General features: G+C 39.5%; 2 protein-coding genes across 4 annotated transcripts in view; both read right to left on the bottom strand.

The window, feature by feature from the left end:
- NEK10 (NIMA related kinase 10) overlaps positions 1-3,556 on the bottom strand; it is a 290,322-nt gene extending 286,766 nt beyond the window's left edge. The window contains exon 1 of the mRNA XM_018038472.1: positions 3,472-3,556. The gene's annotated coding sequence lies outside the window, so the exon portion shown is untranslated. The remainder of the gene's footprint in view (positions 1-3,471) is intronic.
- The window catches only part of SLC4A7 (solute carrier family 4 member 7), a 124,682-nt gene continuing 118,720 nt past the window's right edge, over positions 10,783-16,744 (bottom strand). For 2 of the 3 annotated variants that reach the window (XM_018067218.1, XM_018067222.1), the window contains one exon: positions 10,783-14,987. In XM_018067218.1, coding sequence (XP_017922707.1) covers positions 14,906-14,987 — 82 coding nt within the window. In that variant the 3' untranslated portion in view covers positions 10,783-14,905. The remainder of the gene's footprint in view (positions 14,988-16,744) is intronic. The other variant, XM_018067219.1, reaches the window with a different exon arrangement.

The following is a 16,744-nucleotide window of genomic DNA, read 5'->3' on the forward strand; positions in this document are numbered from 1 at the left end:
AATTTCACAATTCCAAACTTCAGTGCTTCTTGTTCTACTTTTAAAAGACTTTATTCTTTAGCGCAGTTTTAGGTTTACCACAAATTTGAGAGGGAGGTATAGAGATTTCCCATGTACCCCCCTACACACTAGCATAGCCTCCCTCATGATCAATACTACTTGCAGATGGCACAGTTATTCCCAAGGATGAACCTACATTAACACATCATTATCATCCAGAGTCCACAGGTTACTTTAGAGTTCACTCTAGGTGTTGTACATTTTATGTGTTTGGACATAATGCATGTATCCACCATTATGATGTCATACAGAGTATGTTAAAATCTACCCTAAAAATCTTCTGTGCTCTACCTGTTTATTCCACCCCATCCCCTGCTAACCCCTGCTAACCAATTATCTTTTCACTGTGCCCATAGTTTTGCCTTTTCCAGAATGTCATCAAGTCGGAATCATACAGTATACAGCCTTTTCAGATTGGCTTCTTACTCTTCTTAGTAATATGCATTGAAGGTTCCTCTGTGCCTTTTCATGGTTTAATAGTTATTTCTTTTTATTTTGCCTGTACTGGGTCTTTGTTGCTATGCGAGAGCGTTCTCTAGTTGTGGTGAGTGGGGGCTACTCTCCAGCTGTGTGGGCAGGCTTCTAGTTGTGGTAACTTCTCTTGTTGCTGAGCATGGGCTCTAGGCGCCTGGCTTCAGTAGCTATGGTGTGCAGGCTTCGTCGCTCCGAGGCATGTGGGATCGTCTCCCACCGAGGACTGAACCCATGTCCCCTGCACCAGCAAGCACACTCTTAACCACCAGATCACGGAAGTCCCTGAATTTCTTTTTAGCTATGAATAGTATTCCATTGTCTGGATGCACCACAATAAATTTATCCATTCCCTCTCTGAAGGACACCTTGGTTGTTTGCAGATATCTGGTAATTGTGACTAAAGCAGCTACAAACATCCTTGTGAATGTTTCTAATTTAAAAAAAAATTTAACTGGAGGAGAATTGCTTTATAGTTGTGTTGATTTCTGCCATACAACAACGTGAATCAGCCATAAGTATACATGCGTCCCCTCCTTCTTGAACCTCCCTCACTCCCACTCTCCATTCCATCCCACCCCTCTAGGTTGCCACAGAGTAGCAGGCTGAGCTACCTCTGTTATATAGCAGTGAGTGCTTCCATTTTTTACCCATGTGAAAAATTATTAAGCTAAGGCACTATGCACTTGATATAGGTTATATCAAGTCATTTAGTCTTTAAAATAACCCTATGAGGTGAGTGTTACTATTATCCCATTGCACAGATAAAGAAGCCATAGACAAGTGGTCACAAAGCCAAATGGTTAGAGCCAGGATTCAAAGCCATATACCTGGGTTTGAATATATCTGATTCAAAGTCCATCTCTTTTCATGTGTTTGTTAGCCATCTGTATGTCTTCTTTGGAGAAATGTCTGTTTAGTTCTTTGGCCCATGTTTTGATTGGGTTGTTTATTTTTCTGGAATTGAGCGGCAGGAGTTGCTTGTATATTTTTGAGATTAGTTGTTTGTCAGTTGCTTCATTTGCTATTATTTTCTCCCATTCTGAAGGCTGTCTTTTCACCTTGCTTATAGTTTCCTTTGTTGTGCAGAAGCTTTTAATTTTAATTAGATCCCATTTGTTTATTTTTGCTTTTATTTTCAATATTCTGGGAGGTGGGTCATAGAGGATCCTGCTGTGATTTATGTCGGAGAGTGTTTTGCCTATGTTCTCCTCTAGGAGTTTTATATAGTTTCTGGTCTTATGTTTAGATCTTTAATCCATTTTGAGTTTATTTTTGTGTATCATATATGAAATGAATCGCCAGTCCAGGTTTGATGCAGGCTACAGGATGCTTGGGGCTGGTGCACGGGGATGACCCAGAGGGATGGTACAGGGAGGGAGGTGGGAGTGGGGTTCAGGATGGGGAACACATGTACACCCGTGGCAGATTCATGTTGATGTATGGCAAAACCAATACAATATTGTAAAGTAATTAGCCTCCAATTAAAATAAATAGATTTATATTTTTAAAAAAGCCCATCTCTTGCAAACTACGCTGTACTCTGTTTTCCATGTTAAATTTATGTCATATAACAGCAGCTACCATTAATATGATTATAGCATGAAATATAGATTGAGAATTGAAATAGTTTTCAACACCAAGGATCTTGAAATCAAAGAAAAACCTGTAAATTCAGCATTCATCTTTCACAGGTAAAAGCTTTACTGGATGCCATGAAAAACAGTAACTTCTCCTTTTAGAGAATCATTCATTTAACCAGTATTTATCGAGCCCCTGCTACACGCAGGGTACTCTGACAGATATGACAAATGGTGAGTAGGACAGACCTTGCCTCTGCCCTCCGAGTGTGTGTCTAGAGGAGGAAGCAGACGCATGACACACACAGAGTGACTGGGGAGTGACAGCAGGGTTGGGGAAGGCACAGAAGTGGAGTCCACGGCAGGCAGAGAGCAGCAGGTCAATCAGCACACACCGGAAAGAGGCAGCTGTTCTAGGATCAAAGGCAGAACTGCTGAGCGAAGGCCTAAGCAGGAAGTCTGGATGGCATGACAGGCAGTCTCGGCAGGAGGTGAAATGCCCTTATATGTTTTTAAAGAAACATCAATCTAACAATAGATGAAAAATGGATGAGATAGGGACAGTCGGGAAAGGTGGACCCTTGCTGATTTTAACCAAAACACTGGTGGAAATGATAACGCAAGAAGGGCGACAGTGAGGTGGGAACTGATTTGCCAGCTATGAAGAAGGCACCGCCTTGATAACTGGTGGAAATGAAGCAGAGGCAGTAAATGTCAATTGTCCAAATGTGGTTTTGGTGTCTTGGTGCCCCAGATAAGGAATCCAAAGGCGAGACACTCCGTGGGAACCGGGAAGATGATGTTTAAGCCTGCACACGTGTGGAGCTAACTCACACAGCCGGGTTTTGGGGTCTGGCGCGACTGGAGCAGCCTAGGCTGAAGGTGGAGGTTTTCAAGGAATCAGTAGACATGTGTTGCCTGGAGGCATGGAACTGGACAGGCTCACCGTAGAGCAGAGAAGCAGAGGCAATGTCAGAACAGCACCATAGAAGGGGAAGGCAGAGAAGCGACGCCCGTAAAGGGTTTTATGAAGGAGTCTCCAGAGGTTTAGGAGCAAACTGGGAGAGACACACTCAGGCTTCCTGTAAACAGAGTAAGTACTTTAGGGACCTGAAAGGACCATCACGCATCGTCGATGACACTTACCGGGCATCCTTCCGCCCAACATCACCCGTCTGCTAAGAGACAGGCTCACAGTGACTCCCGCAAGCCCGACAGCCCGCACCCTCTGCCCTGCCTTCTGCCGAGGAGCGCTCACTGCGAGGCCGCAGGCTGCTCCGCAAGCACCCGCGGGCATCTCTCTGGAGGCCCTGCTGAAACCGCGAGCCGGCGGAGGGAGGCTTGTCTACGACTCACTCACCGCCCGAGGGAGGGCCCCTCCTTCAGGCCGAGGCGCATCTCATCGTGTCTGCGGCGGTCACGCTGCTCTGGCTCGGGGGCCTGTCCTCCTAGCCCCCACCTCACGCCCTGTCCCCTCAGTCTCAGGGGTACCGCTGCCAGCAGCACCGTTGGTGCTCCAGCCAAATCCTCCTTCAGGCCGCCAACTGTCGCGGCCTCAGCCAATGCCGACGCCTGTTGTTCCGCCCGTCGGGCGTCTCAGCCAGTCACCTGCGGCCGTGCTGCGGCCGTGGAGACGCGGACGCCGGCCTCAGGTTGCCGTAGCAGCGGAGGACGCGCAGGGCGCCGCGGCGCCGCGCGGGCGGGGAGGTGGGGCTTGAGGGACCTCTCGGTGCCGCCCGGCTCCTGTGGACTCGGGTACCAACCTTCGGCGTTTGAGATAAAAGTTGGTGGGAAAGAGCAGCTTCACTTTGGGATGCTTAATTTCCAGAACTGGTATGAACTAAAAATCAACTACCTTTCAAAGCAGATTTACTGTGAAAAGGATCAGTGCAACCTGCTGAGGAGCGTCCGTGTGACGTGAAGACACGTTGAACGATTCCAGCCCGCAGCAGGAGATGGGGACATGGTGTGAGCCGCGTGGACGCCTACCACCAGCTCGTCTTGTGGGTTTGACCGTCTTTCGTGAGAGCCTGAATCTTTTTATTGAAAAATGTTTGAATTTTATGACAGCTTAAAAAAAAAAAAAAAAAAAAAAAAACACCTCAACATCACATGGACTCCATGGACATGAGTTTGAGTTAACTCCGGGAGCTGGTGACAGGGAAGCCTGGCATGCTGTAGTCCATGGGGTCGCAAAGAGTCGGACAAGACTGAGCGACTGAACTGAACTGAACTTCCTTCCTAAGGATGCATATCCATGCATCAATAGGTAATGGACATGAATAATGAAAAAAACAGTAATGAAGGAGCTGTGCTCAAACTACTGAACTAAAACCAGGGTGGAATATAGCCCCATTTCAGAAAAACTTTGAATGGACTTGCCCATGAAAAGGGTCAGGAAAATTAGGCAAATGCATTAGAATTCACTTTTGTGAGGCTGTGGTGTTGGAGAAGACTCTCTTGAGAGTCCCTTGGACTGCAAGGAGATCCAACCAGTCCATTCTGAAGGAGATCAGTCCTGGGTGTTCTTTGGAAGGAATGATGCTAAAGCTGAAGCTCCAGTACTTTGGCCACCTCATGCGAAGAGTTGACTCATTGGAAAAGACTCTGATGCTGGGAGGGATTGGGGGCAGGAGAAGGGGATGACAGAGGATGAGATGGGTGGATGGCATCACTCACTCGATAGACGTGAGTCTGAGTGAACTCCGGGAGTTGGTGATGGACAGGGAGGCCTGGTGTGCTGTAATTCATGGGGTCTCAGAGAGTCAGACACGACTGAGTGACTGAACTGAACTGAACTGAGGAACAAAAACCGCAAGAAAAAAAAAAAACAGTAAGTAAAATTCATTAGCGGAACCAAACTTCAGAAAACAAATGAAAGATACACAGAAGAGAAATAGATATCCCCGTAAAAGGGTGTTGAGAGGCAGACACAGTGGAAAAAGGCATCTAAGAGTATGGTGTCCCACACAATGTAGTATTAGAGGCAGGACGTATGTATAGAAAAAGAGATTCAGAGATCTTTCAGTTCAGTTCAGTCGCTCAGTCGTGTCCAACTCTGCGACCCCATGAATCGCAGCACACCAGGCCTCCCTGTCCATCAACAACTCCCGGAGTTCACTCAGACTCACGTCCATCGAGTCAGTGACGCCATCCACCCATCTCATCCTCTGTCATGCCCTTCTTCTGCCCCCAATCCCTCCCAGCATCAGAGTCTTTTGCAATGAGTCAATTCTTTCCATGAGGTGGCCAAAGTACTGGAGTTTCAGCTTTAGCATCATTCCTTCCAAACACCCAGGACTGATCTCCTTTAGAATGGACTGGTTGGATCTCCTTGCAGTCCAAGGGACTCTCAGGAGCCTTCTCCAACACCACAGTTCAAAAGCATCAATTCTTTGGCGCTCAGCCTTCACAGTCCAACTCTCACATCCATACATGACCACAGGGAAAACCACAGCCTTGACTAAACGGACCCTTAGTTCACAAAGTAATGTCTCTGCTTTTGAATATGCTATCTAGGTTGGTCATAACTTTTCTTCCAAGGAGTAAGCGTCTTTTAATTTCATGGCTGCAGTCACCATCTGCAGTGATTTTGGAGCCCCCAAAAATAAAGTCTGACACTGTTTCCCCATCTATTTCTCATGAAGTGATCTTGGTTTACATTAAAACTATTCTTGTATACTACCAATGGTGTCTTTCTGAAACTATATAAAGATGCAAAATCAGGGACAAAGGAAAAAACAGGGAAAAAAAAGCAAAGAAAAAATGGTGGTCTGTTTTCCTCAACCTTATCAGGAAAGAATTTGAGAAGTGGTCTATTGTGCTGAGGAAGAAGCTGGACAACAAATTTTCAGAACATCAATATAAACATGAGCTGTGATTCAAAAGTCTGTCACTCAAACAAACATGGGTGTTGGAAATTCCCCTGGAAAAAAGTGCACCCTCTATTGCTGCTGGCCTTGGCATTGTATGAGGAACCTTCCTGAGTAGCTGGACGGCTTTAAGTTCTTGTGACCTCCTGGAATGTTCCCCACCAGAGGATCCTAATGTCTCATCTCTTTTCACACCTTATATTAAGAGAGGCAACTGCAGTTGTTGGGACAGTGTTTTCACTACCTTTCCCCTTACTCACACTGTTGAGTATATTTACCATTATATTTATTTCTGAAAGACTGGGCAAATATTACTTATATATATATATATGGCTATTTTTTTCTGGATTCCACATAATAAACTATTTAATACTTAAAAACATCACTTAAGAGGTTTCTTCCTATTGGACTTCCTTATGTAACATGATTTACATAATTTACATATTTCCAAATACAGCTTTCCTAGGAACATGGGAAGCCTTTCTTGGTATTTTGCACAGCCATATATATATAATCACACTGGGTGTGCTGACTTCCTGAAACATAGGGTTTCCCATGAGACATCAGGTAAGTCTACTCTTATCCACAGGTTTGCCTAGGCAAACTTCTCTCCTCCACTCAGCTAGTTCCTTCATAACTGTTTGAAACCTTTAATCCTGTGTTCTATTTTCTTTCACAATTTTCTTATTTATTTATTCATTTTATCTTATGATCATAGAGAAGGTTTCAGGTAAAAATAAACCCAAAATTATTTGTACTCAATGCTTACAGAAAAGTGACTCCAGCATTGTATCTGGACTCTTCAAGGGGTACTTATAAATCACATTGGAGAAGGCAATGGCACCCCACTCCAGTACCCTTGCCTGGAAAATCCCATGGACGGAGGAGCCTGGTAGGCTGCAGTCCATGGGGTTGCTAAGAGACGGACACGACTGAGCTACTTCACTTTGACTTTTCACTTTCGTGCATTGGAGGAGGAAATGGCAACTCACTCCAGTATTCTTGCCTAGAGAATCCCAGGGATGGGGGAGCCTGGTGGGGCCGTCTATGGGGTTGCACAGAGTCAGACACAACTGAAGCAACTTAGCAGCAGTAGCAGCAGCATAAATCACATTACTGATTTCAATGTTGTTTCATGGCCATTCTCATGAAATAAGGTAATTTATGAAGTTGGTTTCTGAATTTTCTATCCATGAAAAGAATTTCCATCACTATCTTCTTATATAGCAAATTCACATCAGAAAAACTCATAGGATAAATCATTATGGAACAATTTATTATAAATGATAGGATATACAATCCTTCCTAAGGTTGCACATCCATGCATAAATGGATAAGGAACATGCATAATGAAAAATTAGTAATAAGGTAGCTGTGTTCAGCCTACTGAAACAAAACCAGAGTGGGATCAAGTCTCATTTTATAAAGGAGAAACTTAAATGGACTTGCCCTGAAAAAGTTTCAGTCAGTTCAGTCGCTCGGTCCTGTCCGAGTCTTTGTGACCCCATGGGCTGCAGCAGGCCAGGCCTCCCTGTCCATCACCAACTACTGGAGTTTACTCAAACTCATGTCCATTGAGTCAATGATGCCATCCAACCATCTCATCCTCTGTAGTCCCCTTTTCCTCCTGCCTTCAATCTTGCCCAGCATCAGAGTCTTTTCCAATGAGTCAGCTCTTCCCATGAGGTGGCCAAAGTACTGGTTTCAGCTTTAGCATCATTCCTTCCAAAGAAATCTCAGGGTTGATCTCCTTCAGAACGGATTGGTTGGATCTCCTTGCAGTCCAAGGGACTCTCAAGAGTCTTCTCCAACACCACAGTTCAAAAGCATCAATTCTTCGGCACTCAGCTTTCTTCACAGTCCAACTCTCACATCCATATATGACCAGAGGGAAAACCATAGCCTTGACTAGATGGACCTTAGTTGGCAAAGTAATGTCTCTGCTTTTTACTATGCTATCTAGGTTGGTCATTAACTTTCCTTCCAAGGAGTAAGCGTCTTTTAATTTCATGGCTGCAAAAACCATCTGCAGTAATTTTGGAGCGCTAGAAAATAAAGTCTGCCACTGTTTCCCCATCTATTTGCCACAGGACCAGATGCCATGATCTTCGTTTTATGAATGTTGAGCTTTAAGCCAACCTTTTCACTCTCCTCTTTCACTTTGATCAAGAAGCTCTTTAGTTGTTCTTCACTTTCTGCCATAAGGGTGGTGTCATCTGCATTATCTGAGGTTATTAATATTTCTCCTGGCAATTTGGATTCCAGCTTGTGCTTCATCCAGCCCAGCGTTTCCCATGGTGTACTCTGCATAAAAGTTAAATAAGCAGGGTGACAATATACAGCCTTGACCTACTCCTTTCCCTATTTGGAACCAGTCTGCTGTTCCATGTCCAGTTCTAACTGTTGCTTCCTGACCTGCATACAGGTTTCTCAAGAGGCAGGTCAGGTGGTCTGGTATTCCTATCTCTCTCAGATTTTCCATAGTTTATTGTGATCCACACAGTCAAAGGCTTTGGCATAGTCAATAAAGCAGAAATAGATGTTTTTCTGGAACTCTCTTGCTTTTTTGATGATCCAAAGGATGTTGGCAATTTGATCTCTGATTCCTCTACCTTTTGTAAATCCAGCTTGAACTACCAGAAGTTCATGGTCACGTACTGTTGAAGCCTGCCTTGGAGAATTTTGAGCATTACTTTACTAGCATGAGATGAATGTACACACATTATGAAGCTTTATGGCATTTATTTTGTGCCAGGGACTGTTCCAAACTCTTTCCTCTGTTTGACTTACTCTTCACACTGTCTGGTTATTTCTCATCCTAGTTAAGAGCCAGGAGGCCCATAGCCCAGAGCTGGTAATTGATGGAGGCAGGGGAGATCTTAAGAGTTCCAATCTAGAGCCCAGCCTTAACCACCATGCTGCTCCCTGAACAATTCAATCTTATCTTAATATAGTTCCAAGCCCCATGGGGATGTCAATTAGTGCAGTGATTAAATCTCCCAAAACTTGATTTAAAATGAATACAGTGAGTGCTTAGCCTGATTTTTTTTCTGCTCTAAATAATAATGAAGGTAGACCCAGTAGAGTAATGATATTTTGATCTCATTACTTGAAGATATTTTTTACTAACTAAAATAGTAAGGCACCATTTTGGAAAATACAGAGAGGTGAGATGAAAAGCAAACTCAGGGGAATGTAGCAGAACTAATTAAACGGAAGAGAACATACCATCAGCAGAAATAATGTTACCAATCAAAACAAAAAGGTGACAGACAAGGCAGACGGATGCCGAGCAGATGGATTCTCTAGAGACATTTTAAATATTAAAACGACAGAAGTATTCCTCTGAACTTTCATCAGAATACTCAGTGAGCTTCCCATCTTTCTCCTCTTTCTTAAAATAAAATCTTAATGTTTCGGCTTCCCCTGAATGTAACTGACAGTCACATAGAAGATTAAGAGGCCTGGGTCACAAGGGGCTGTGGAGGAGAGGAGCAGCACAGCCACCTGCGTGGGGCCCCCCATCCTGTGCTGCTGAGGTGAGGACACAAGGTCGCGGCTGATGTGATCGAGCCCAAGTTTGTAAGACTTCAAATCCCCTACTGGTGTTTTTGAACACCCCTTTCACTATCCTAATGTGAATCCACAGGTCATGTAAATCACATGTTCAAAAGTAAAATAGTATAATGTCATAGCTAACATATGGAACAATGAAATGTACCTTAAATAGATATTGAAATAAATATTCAGAATCAACAAGAACACACACAGAAAACAATTCCCCAACTTTCTAAAATGCCCCTAGACCACTGGTCTAGGAAAAGAACAAAAACAATAAGAGGGTATTTTAAACACAGACACACACGCTTGAGAGGAGGCAGGAAAATGCTCTTACAGCAGACAGCACACGGGAGAGGACAACTGGAAGAAAAGGCGCCACTTACACTGAGCTTTGAAAGAACAGCAGAGAAAGACGAAAGAAGGTTTTCCGAACAATAGGAGTGTTTTCATGAAAAGCACAGAGTTAGTGATGTGAAGGTCACAGAACTGATGCTGGAAGGATCAGACCTGCCTCAAGGAGCAAGAGCAAACAAAACTGAGTGGGAAACTCACTGTTTCCTTTGTTCCCCCCACCCTCAATGCCCACAAAATCTCAAAGCTCTGTAGCTGGGGATAAGAAATTGACAGAAAATATTTCTTCCCTCAAGTAAATGTAAACAGAACTTTCAAATGAAGCTTCCAAAACCTTAAGCGCTTTTTTCCATCTCACTCCCAAAGGTTATCAGATTCATTGTGGGAAATCAGAAACCAGAAATCAGAAGTCTAGAAAACACAGGAAGAAGCGCTCCATATGTGCCTAATGGAAGACAGACCAAACTTCGTCATTGGCTATTACTAAAAAAAAAATTCATAATAAAATTAATCACTAAAAACAAAAAAGAAAAGCACGCCTGAGTGTGTGTGTTAAGTATCAACATGCTCATTACACATCATGTAATGTGATGTGTGTTTATTACATTCTCATTCTAAAGAGATGTGTCTTAAAATAGGGAATATACTGGACCAGCCTATCTTAAAGGACTTTAATTTCATTATTTCTTAAATATCACAAAATCATTGGGAAAGACACACTATTTTGTTTCATTTCTTCTCTCACTGTTTCCTCTTTTCTGTCTCCTGCTTACTAAAGCACAGGAAAATTAGGAGGCAGGAAATAGAAATTACTTGCTTTTTCTCCATCCCCTCTCACGCGGCGGGTGGGGGGCTCTTCTAATACCAAAGTAAAGACAATATTCAACGACTGATTCAGTAGACTTTTATTGCTCTTTCAACTTCAATAACATCTCCAAAAAATAGTTTTCTTCTGATATTATGAGACAGATTTGAAAAGCAGGATTATTCACATTCTAGACCGGTAGATACTTATACTTCATATAGATTAAAAATATCAGTTCTACATTTTAAATGTTTCATTTACTTTGGATTTTATTATAATAGAAAATATCATTGTATTGATAATTATAAAAGTCATAAAAATTAGAACTGTACTGTTCTTATTATACCAAGCTATCAAATACTGTATAAATGAACAATAAAATTCAATGTCTATTTATTTAAATGGAGTAAACACTGGAAGATAAACCCCCCAAAACAAAACAAAAAAATACCTTTTAATATGAAAGTAACAAAAGGAAAACCACAACACAAAAATCAATGCACAAAAATCTGATTTAAAAAACAACTGTTAACAATTACTCTATGTCAACTACAGAAGTCAATCTATGCTAATTAAATTTTAAAAAATGATCTTTAGATGATTCCATTTCCAACTACTGACACTTACTTTTTGAAGTTAGAAAAGTACCAACTTTACATTAAAAATGCCAAGTTCTGAATTATGAACACTATTTAAAATTTTGAATGTCCTTAAAGTCTTTAACCTTCTAAAAAAATAAATAGTTGTTGGACTAAACCAAAAAACAGTTCACATAGTTCTACTGCATATGATAACAATGTGATCTACATAAATAAATTTAAAACATTAAATTATTTAATTTAAACATTTCTGAATTACAATGTTATACCAATGGCTTATACATCCGAAATCGGAGCACTTTAAAACAGGACTCACATGTTACACTGTTGAGCACATTTGCATAACTGTTGCACATGATACAATCCTTTAAAAACAGCAAGCTCTGGTGTCATACCTCTGTTTCAGAAACCATTTTTCTTTTTACAGAATCTGAACCTACTTTTTGCGAAAGGAAAAGGCTGTAAAGCTATTATATATATACATAAACTTTGGATATGTGAAAGAAACAGATATGGTTTTTTAGATGGATAAAGCAAAAGTTAGTAATTTTGAGTGGAAAAGAAATCTGCTTTATAAATACATGCATTAGCACATAAAACGTTGTTCTACATACCCTATAGACTTGGCAAATATGAACAATGATATGCCACAGCTTTTTAAAACAACTTGAGAGATTTATGATTGACCACATCATTCACACAGGCACACTCACACATACAACATCCATTAGACAGATCATGCACCTCACTTTGTGTATCTAATATTAGAGACTACAGAGCATCATCCTTTTATCACAAGGAAGTAACTAAAGTTCATTGTCTTCCCCAAAGCTGCAATTTTAGAGTGAAATAGCATTCAAAAGAAACTAAATTTCAGATGGTCAACATGAGGATGGTATTAGCCTCTGTAAACAGATGTCTATAATAAATAAAACCGGTGGAAGAAAGAGTGTCCTGAGCAGCCCCACAGCCCGGGTACTCAGCAGCTCTGAGCTCTGTCCTGGAGACCAAGGCACCTGAGGAAGAGCAGGGCTGTTTCTATAACTTTATTTTATAAATGGAATATGCACAGGTTTATTAATACTTTTGCACCTTGAGGTAAATCAGTACATAGCAATCACTACTGCTCATCTATATGCGTTTAAGGCAACATTTAAAAATCAATATAACTATTAAATTATAGTTTTCACTATCTTCCAAAGAACGCTATCCATGATGGTTATTTTCCAAAAACAGTGGGAAAATATCATAGCGACATAAAACAAGCTATTACTTAAACATGAATTAGCTTTGCTTTTCAATGGAGTAGTCATATCAGATCATTTTGTAAGTCAAGTAGTCAAAAGAAAGCAGACACTATTTTACAATTAAAACAGTAAAAAACATGGAGTGCAAAGCATTCTGCAAGTCATGGTTTTTCTGGCACTGGATAGCCAGTTTTCATAATTAAATAAAATCACATAAACACTATGATCCCAAGGAGTTTTCAGTTTAAATTTTAAAATTACTTCCTATAAAATATGCACATTTTGTTAACCCTATGACGTCCAGACCCAAGGAAATGATGTGAGGAAATCGTCTTGTCAGGTTAATCAGGGCAGTTTACAAAATTATAGCAGCAAATACTGGGGTCTTTGGAAAGGATTATGCTGCTATGAACAAAAAGGACTCACTCACTGGAAGCTTATAACACTAACAAGCACCATGGGTAACATTCTCTCACCAAGTACCACAGCATCTCTCTTCTTCAGGCAGCACCAAAAGATGCCAGCTACACTTTCTAAAGAAAATTAGTTACATTTCCAGCCTACCATGAGGCAGAAAGTGAATCCGTTATTTTAACTAGAACTGGGTAACATGGTCTTAGATGCAGAAATTTCATGTTAAGTAGTTTGGAATGGATTGCTAGAATTGCTAAAACATCAGCTTTGGGCATCGCTCATGATCTTCTATAAGATCAAGTCTTCATATTTTTGTACTTTGATTAGAACTGATTAAAGAGAGCATTGGAATTTCATTGAAATTTTCATCCTAACATTCATGTTATCATTTTCAGTACTTCAGTGGCTTCTTAATACTCATTTGGTTTTTAGAAATCATCCTTTTGCCAAATCAGTTCCCCATTCATCCAGTCCTACAGGCTTAACAAGAACAATATTTTTTTATTTCATAAGGAGCTAAAAAGTATATAAAAGATGACTAAAAAGATTTGCTATAAGTTAAAAAGACAGCTCAGAAAATCAAAATCTAAATAAAACACACAAACACAAGCTAGGAAGAATGTCATCAATCTGAGCTATACACATAGTAAGTCTAAAATTTCTTTTAAAATACAAATATGGCAGTGTTTATATCAAAGATGTAAAATCTATCAACTGCTTTCAGATAATAAACCATAAATGCAAGTGAGCACCAACTATCTACATTAAACTTACTCTATAGGTGTCATCTTTTCAAATGTTTATATAACATTTAAGCATCATATCAATTAAAATAAATTAAATATCTTAAAATGAAATCACAGATAGCAATCTATTAGACATTACCTATACAACAGAAAGAACAATGTAAAGAGAAAATGAAAGGTAATTCTTAATAAAGTAATACTGATCATTAACCCACTTAAGAGAATTCTGACTCCTGATTAATCATACTTACAGAAAAATAATCAAGAACTTGAACCTGATACAAACTAACCACATTTTACATAAAAGACAGCAAAGGTAGAGAACAGAGTGGGCATATGGAGCTCTAAAAGGGTATTAGGATTCAGAAAAAACATTCTATAAAGGCAACAAAGTTTAACTACTTTAAACTGGTATTTTATAGCTTTTAAAATTCATTAACTAATGACTGGTATGAGGGTTAAATTATAAAATCACTTGCAATTTTACTTGTTTATCAGAATGGAAACCTAGATGTGGAGGTTTTAAGGTTTAAAACACATTTCAAAAATATAAAGGTCAAAACTGTAGGTCTTATCTAGAAAGTTTCCACTGCTGTACCTCTGCAGCCAGAAGGTTCCCACCAGCTGTGAAACGAGACGGATGCGCAGGGGACGAGGGACGCAGCGGCATCCGCGCCCCCGCACAGGCAGAGTGCCCTGCTCTCCCCTCAGTGCACTAGCAGAAGGCAAGTCATATGGGAGCATTTCTAGCAACTCAAGGAAGAAATTTAAAAATATGGACAAAACACATATCACTTAAGGTTGGTATGAACTGCCACTGATTTAAATAGATTTAAAGATTATTTTTTTAAAGAACAGATTTAAAGAAAAGTAGACAATGGATTTTCCCACATTTTTCTACTGCAGAACAGAAAAAAAGCTTCCAACAGAAAAATAAGTATTTGATTAGTAAGAACCATGTACCTCACTTCCAAGAGACTATTTCATTATAAACACAGTCTCCATGGTGCTCCTAACAAACTTCAGACACTACTTCGAAAACAAACAAACAAACAAAAACCTCAGTAGTCACGCATAAGGGGCATGACATACGATATTGTTATATATAGCAACACGAAACACACACATTATATATACATACACACATATATGTGTATGTATCTAATCTATCTGTATATATAATTCCTCTTGGTTCAAATCTATAATGAAGTTTCAGCATCCAGGTATTTCTTTCTTGGTTCATCTTCAAAATTTATTTTCACACTTACAGGTTTTTCAGGGCTATTTAAAACAAAGAATGAAAATAAGTAATTTTGAAATGGTCAAATATTACATTCACACATGGCCAACAGTAAACAACCATAATACCTTTGAGATAGCTATTAATACTATAAACATACTAGCTGCCAATACTATCTTACTGCTTTCTTTTCATATTAGTAAACTTTGATGCCCAAAGGCAAATATTTAAAAGTCTTAGCTTTTTAATAGATATTTTTGCCACTGAAATTCACATTTTTTTACAAGCTAAAATTGGTTAGGGTATGATGACTATGCTTAATAGTTTTACTTTATACATGAACAGTTATAACATTTGACTTTTACTGACAAATTATTTAATCAAATTTAAATAATTTAAACAATTATTTCCTGCAAAATGCAACAAATTTCCAAATCTTATCTCCCCAAAGTTCACAAATACAAGATTCCACATTTTCAAGTTAATATCAAAAACAATGATATGTGTATATGGATTTAACTGATTAATTATAACAAGAATATCTGGGCTTTGAAAATTTTTCAAAATATAGAAACATGCTATGGTTCGCTGCCTTCTCCAGACAAAACTGAAGAAGACACATCAAGCATTCTTCTGTTGAACAACATAACAAAACATTCTCTTTCCTCCTAAGCTATTTTGAATTGAGGGGCAACCTGAATGAAAGGCAGAAGTACTTACAAAAGACAAAATGATATTAGTCTAAGGTCTTGATACTAACGCTGTGGGCCAGGGGTGCTGACAGGAGTTGAAAATGGCTAAAAGCTAAAAGAGCATCTAGTGAAATTTGGGTTGCATGAAATAATCCAAAATGACAAACAGTTTAACTTTAAAACTTTGAGATCATACATATAAGTGAAGGAAACAGTCTAGCTTAGAGAATTAAAACTCAAGAAATGATGGGAGAAAAGCAAAAAAAAAAAAAAAAAAAAAAAACCTGGTAACAAAGATTAAGCAGAAGCAAAATTCTAAAGGAGGCAGAGAAAGATGGAGAAAAATTTGTGACTGCTTGCCTGGAAGTCTTAATCTGACACCAAGCTGCATATACAGTCTAACACAGCATATACGTCTAACACAGTGTCTGGAACACAGTATACACAATGTAAGTTTCTGTTGACTCTGAATGACTGAGTATTCTACAGGATAATACCTAATTTCTCCAGAGACATGAGGGATTAAAGTACTAATGATTATCAAGTCAGAATTCCTGAAGTTTAGGTCTTAAAGTGAGGGAGAAAGAAAACAAGAGTTATTACATAACAAGAAACATAAGGGGTTATGAAACAGTTGTGTAATACATGGTTCACTATAAAACTAAATGCCCTTCACAATCATGGATTAAATTTCCTACAAGTATCTCCTAGGAAAAGGTTTACCTCATCAGAAGATATAGCAGGCTGAAACAAGGCAAAACAAGGTATATTTCTGGGGGGACCATCAGAGCATAACTGAGGCAGCATTCTATTTTAGTATTCAACCCCTAGTAATTCTTTTTCTTTATATGGTTTCTGATATTTTATATATTTACTCCATATGTATATATTTATTTTTGTTACAATATAACGCCAATTCCTTTTTTTTTGAAGCCGGTAACTATAAATTTAAAAAATAACAACAAAAAAGTCAGTACCCATATCTGCTCCAGTACACAGTAAAATGATGGACAGAGGAAGAAGGAGAAGAAGAAAAAAATGTTGTTTTGTTAAATAAGGAGAATATAAATTACGTAAACTGAGTTAAATTGAATGGTTTCCTAAAT

This window comes from Capra hircus, chromosome 22 (assembly GCF_001704415.2).
Source record: "Capra hircus breed San Clemente chromosome 22, ASM170441v1, whole genome shotgun sequence".
NCBI classification, from domain to species: Eukaryota; Metazoa; Chordata; class Mammalia; order Artiodactyla; family Bovidae; genus Capra; species Capra hircus.